Source organism: Adiantum capillus-veneris, chromosome 7, assembly GCF_014529385.1.
Source record: "Adiantum capillus-veneris isolate H3 chromosome 7, ASM1452938v2, whole genome shotgun sequence".
In the NCBI taxonomy this organism is placed as follows: Eukaryota; Viridiplantae; Streptophyta; class Polypodiopsida; order Polypodiales; family Pteridaceae; genus Adiantum; species Adiantum capillus-veneris.
In genome coordinates, this window is record NC_140937.1 from 108,353,693 (window position 1) to 108,359,381 (window position 5,689).

Genomic DNA, 5,689 nt, shown 5'->3' on the forward strand with positions numbered 1-5,689 from the left:
CTACTCCCCTCTTCCCTCAGAATCTCTCACCCTTCCCTTTCCCCCTTATAAACTTAATGACCCCATTTTTTGATTTTCATCATTGGCTACCCCCTATTGCTTCTTCTACTGCCCTACTCGCTCCGCGTAAAAGAAATACATATCTTCCAAGATTCTCGTCTTTAAATGCAAGCAGTAGACCATAGACAATTGCATAAATTTTTAAGATTTACAAGACAAGCCACGGCAACGGTTTGCAAGAAATTCATATCTTCTAAGATTCTCGTCTTTAAATGCAAGCTGTAGACCATAGACAATTGCATAATTTTTTAAGATTTACAAGACAAGCCACGGCAACGGTTTGCAAGAAATTCATATCTTTAAAGAGTCTCGTCTTTAAATGCAAGCAGTAGACCATGGACAATTGCATTAATTTTTAAGAATTACAAGACAACCCACGGAAAAGGTTTGCAAGGCAATTTTCATTTTTTGAGACCAAACGACAAAAACTTTCTTGCAACGGAAGACAAAATAAAGAATGTATTTCTGTTAAAAAAACCAATTACAATAACTTCTTCTGTCAATAAGTGTAAGAATATAGACCAAAAAGGTAATTGCAAATGTCCCACTGCTGAAAAAAAAATTATAGGTGCTACGAGCGGAAATTTCTAGATGCTATGTTTCCTAGTCTGACAACTATTGCGTTCAACCTATTCAATTGTGACTTGAAATAAACTATTTCCCTTGACAATGCATTTATTTGTTGCTGCATGTCTACAAACTGGACATCAGCAGCGTTAAGTTGCACATCCTGCAACGTGTCTTTCACACTCTGCGTGCACTTCAATATGCAAGCACGGAGAGTATCATTGTCGTCCGCATTGCCACCACGTAGCTGTCGCCAGATTTGCATCAGTATGTCCTCTAATCTTTGAAATACTGCATCGTAAACACTATCAAGTTGACTCAGATCCATTTGCGTTTCCTTCGCTTCCACAGCAGCCTCCGTTGACTCCATCGCTCGCACCTACTCATACAAAAGAAAAAATGATCGACAAATAAAGCAAACACAGGAAAACAAATTGTAGCAACGTACCTAGCATGCAATAACGTCAGTTTTAGTTCTCTTCAGCAGCGGAATAAAGTCACTTCCAATGCCAACGTCAATATCGTCGTCGTCGCTATCAGATATATTCACCACTTCGTTCGTTGCCTTATTCTCGCCTTCCTCCCTGCGTTTCATAAAGACAAATAATAACAACAATAATTAGGCCGTCGCATTAGAGGAGCAGTTAATGGAATACCTTTCAGTGTTCTGCCATCTGTTCAGGAACCAATCGAGACGGGGATGAGTGGCTCCTTGGAGTACAAAAATGTCGAGTATGTCGTTGTACGTAACCGTGCTCGGGAATGCCATGCACTTCCATACAACAGCAATTTTGCGTTGCTCCATTCCATGCCCTTGGTAAGGTGTAATCCAAGTGGACGACGGATAGTACTTACCGCTCTTAATCATGCGGTGCAAAGTACCGAGAAAGTCATGACCAAAAGGGTGATTCAAACTATACTTCCAATACATGAAAGCCCTATCAAACACATTGGTGTTTGTCAAGCAGACTTTATTCTTCAAGTCGTCTGCCCCATGAAGCGTGTCAAGCTCGATCCCTTTATTAATATCATGAGGAGATATGTTATGGCCAACGTTCTCAAAATGATCTTTACCTACGTCTTTTAAGCAATAACCAATCATCCCCTGAAATGTGTGCATGTTCTTCTGCTTTAGTGCCCTGCAAAGAACAGTGGCACCCACAGGCGATTCTCTATCCCATCCCAAGTATGTTTTCACTTTTTTGTTGACCGCTATAATAGATGTGGACGTAATACGCATGACCATTTGGAAGTGCAAGTGGAATACCGTTCCACCATGCTTGATGGAACAAATTCCAGCAATAGTCTCCTTCTCTAAGAATTCTTTCAGCACAGGAAGCAAGCCGGTGTCTACGTCCGCCCCCCCAACGGAGATAGTGATACTTAGCTCGAAAAGCCTCTTCGGACGCCTACTCTCAGCCGCCAACAACTCCTCCTCGGTCTTCCTAGGTCTACCCCTACGGACCAAAGAGGCAGATGCATCCCCACTAGCACCAACCGAACACGCAGCTTTCTTCATCCTCACCATGTTAACCTACAGCCAAATACACTTACGTTTAAATAAAAAACCTACTCTGCAAAAAGATTGAATTCTTGCATGCGTGACAGTACTCCTCTAAATCTCATTCAAATAAATTAAATTTCCTACTGTGTGTGACTGTAGGGAAACACTATGTGACTACAACTGCATTTCATTAAAGGCAAATCAAATCTCCTACTGTGTGACTGCATGACTGCTTGAATTGCACTATGTGTGACTGCTTTTCATAACAGGCAAAACAAATTGACTACACTCTGTGTGACTGCTTTTCATAACAGGCATTTCATTAAAGGCAAATCAAATCTCCTACTGTGTGACTGCGTGACTGCTTGAATCGCATTGTGTGTGACTGCTTTTCATAATAGGCAAAACAAATCGACTACACTCTGTGTGACTGCTTTTCATAACAGGCAAATAAAACTGCTTCATTTGCTTTAAACAAATTCAATGTCCTACCTATTGAATCATAGACGACGACAGACCTCCTGCTACGCGTTGCCGCTATCAACTGCCACTACCTCCTGCCTGTCGTACTGAACCGCAAACCTCCTGCTGCGCGTTGCCTACGGGAAGAATTTCCCATGAACTGCTGCTATCAACTGCCACACAGTGCATTAAAAAGCCGTAGCGCATGCAGCACCCTGCCCATGCGAACTGCTGAAATGCGGCGCGACAAATGGTTCAACTGGCGACGGGCGGCAGTGAACTCACCTTTCTGCTGAAATGTGGCGTGAACTCAGCTTCATCTGGCGACGGGTTACCAATACTGAAAAGGAGAATCGCCCTTGATTCTCCAATTCTTTTGCTTTAAATAAATTGAATCTCCTACTGGGAGAAAGGAGATAAAATTCATTACTGACTAAGATTCCCTCTACTCCCCCCTTTCACATGCGCCTCCTCTCCCCTCTCCTTGTTGTTGCTCGCAACCTGCACTGCCTCATTCTCAAACACCGCGACCATCACATCCAAGTTTCCATCTATCTTTAGCTTGCAAGATAAGCTGCGATCCCTCCTCCTACCTGTGCCCCATCCCTCCTACCTGCGGCATCTCTCTCTCTCTTTCTCTCACCTAGAGCACCTCTCTCTCTCTCTCTCTCTCTCTCTCTCTCTCTCTCTCTCTCTGTGCATGCACTGCCTTGATCTCCAGCCCATGCAAGCACACATTTGGTTGTTCATACAGGAGTCTCTCTCTCTCAGGACGTCTGTATTTGCAAGCTCTCTCTCTCTCTCTCTCTATGTGTGTGTGTGTGTGTGTTTGGTATTGCAGGCCTCTCAGTCTCTCATGAAGACCTCAAGAAGCAGTGCAAATGGGTCCGAGGTTGGTGCGGGAGGGGAGGAACCCTGAGAGGAGGGACGACAAGGGCGGAGGCAAGAAAGACGCTAGCCTGAGGCCTCTCAATCTCTCATGAAGACCTCGAGAAGCAGTGCAAATGGGTCCGAGGTTGGCGTGGGAGGGGAGGAACCCTGAGAGGAGGGACGACAAGGGCGGAGGCAAGAAAGACGCGAGCCTGAGAGAGAGAGAGAGAGAGAGAGAGAGAGAGAGAGAGAGAGAGGAAGGTATTTCCACGTGGTGTACCGCCCGTTCTTTCTTAGACTGTAAACCCTCTCCTTTTCCATTTGTGACTAATACCATGATTTTTTGGTTTTCTATCAGCTGGTACCCCCTACTCTGAGTTTTACTATAAAATAAAATTATTTAAAAAAAAACAAATCAAAACAAAACAAGTTATTCTTTCGATTCTGTTGTGAAGGACGATCCTTGCAAACAGTATGGACAACAATCAAAAAATTTACGATGGTGAGGGTTAGCGTCACTGCAGGATTCTGAGGTCGCAAGGCGAGATCGAACGAGGGTTCACAGGATTGCAGAAGGGAATGTGCGGGAGCAGGTTGGGCAAGATTTTGACAGGCTGAGGCCTGTTAGCCACTGGCTGTGCGCTATAGCTGAGGGCCAATTCAAGGGATCGACGGTGGAGAATGAATCCACCGTTGATCCCATCTCCGCCATGCAAAAGAGATTTCCCTCGGATTTCCTCCCAGTTGCTCGCGCTGCGCCTCGAGCTCATCATCTCTCCCAGCGGACTCACACACGCTATCTAGTCCACCTATCATGACACGTTGCAAGCAATGTGAGTCGCGTGCATAATATTCTTGCCCCCCCCCCCCCCCTCCCCCTGCTGCATTGATCCGACGGCCCAAAGCACCCCGCCTTGCCAAAAATTCGCCTACGCCGTCGATCCTATGAGTGACACACCGTGCCACTTATAAACGAGGGTCGCCTAGGTGCTAGCTATAGCCTGTAGCAGTCAACTAAAAGCGCAATTTTTTCTCTCATGCTTAGGTGTAAGGACAAAGCGCGCTCACTTTAGTAAGCTTATCGTCGCTGGTCATTTTAACATGCACACTGATTTTGTGGTGTGGTCACGAACTTCAGTATTTGAAGTTGTGACCCTGGTAGCTGCCCTTCGGGCTAGCCATGGCCCATGATGGGAGATGAGGGTCAACCAAAGTTGATGATGGGTGGAGTTTGCAGAGGTCCTCAGTGTGCCTGTGATAATAGATGTGAAGTTAATGAGCACGGGAAAGTTCAAAGAGCGGATACTAGCCGAGGAGATGCTACTCGGGGTGGTTATGCTCAGTCAGAATAAGGAGTATGACGGCTATGTTCTGAATGTTGATTTCAAATTCGAAGCTAGCTTTGCAGAGCTTGGAGATTTGATGCACCAGATCCGTTGTCCTGTACTTCATGGGTCGGCGGATGACCACGCAAGGTTTATGGGAGTGGGTGATTGCAACACTTGGCAATCGTAACGAGATTAGCTGCTTCACAGTTGTGGGTAAAGGGTTCTATGTGGTGGCATGCACCTCTGAGCAAGCAATCCAAGATCTCGTGATAAGAGGAAGGATCTGGGGGGGCGTCCTACTTCACGTATGTCATGCGATGGATGTCCGAATTTTGTCTCAATGAGGAGATGATGACTTTATGCTCTGTGTGAGTCACACTAAAGAGCCTGCCTATAAGGCTTCATGATCATGTTCTTACCATCACTTCCACGTTGGGCCGAGACTACAGAAGATGAGATCCGGATTGGATGTCAAGGTGTGTGTATTATGTAACATGAGCCAACCATATGTTGACCTCAATATGGGAGAGTTTGGTGCCTTTCGGCAAGAGTTGGCGTTTGCCTCCTTCCGCAATGCTTGCTACAAATGTAGAAGAATTGAAACTATGAAACAGCCCCGAGGCGGCAGGAGTCAACCACGGTCTAGAGTGCAGGACGACTTGGAGGCGGATAACTAGAGAAGACATCCCTTTAATGGAGGGCACTGGGATGGAGGCAAAGTCTAGTGAACATGGTGGGACAGGCGGTGAGGTGGCTAAAGAAATGGATTGCCCATCAATGGAGGTACAAGAGGAACTAGCGGCACTAGATGGTCCTTTGGGTGAGGCAAGCAAAGAGACTGAGAGCCCGACAGAGGAGATGCAAGATAGATTGGAGCCTCTTGTTAACCAAGACATTG

The 5,689-nt window shown here is 45.8% G+C and overlaps 1 protein-coding gene across 1 annotated transcript; it reads right to left on the reverse strand.

Moving 5' to 3' along the window:
• Positions 1 to 557: 557 nt before the first annotated feature.
• Positions 558 to 3,632, reverse strand: LOC147454400 (uncharacterized). The gene is made up of 5 exons (XM_086517330.1): positions 3,024 to 3,632; positions 2,879 to 2,933; positions 1,284 to 2,161; positions 1,091 to 1,211; positions 558 to 1,006 (listed from the first exon to the last, which is right to left on the reverse strand). Exons 1-5 carry the CDS (start codon positions 3,125 to 3,127, stop codon positions 632 to 634), a joined length of 1,533 nt encoding a protein of 510 aa, XP_086373456.1. The 5' UTR covers positions 3,128 to 3,632; the 3' UTR covers positions 558 to 631.
• Positions 3,633 to 5,689: the final 2,057 nt, after the last annotated feature.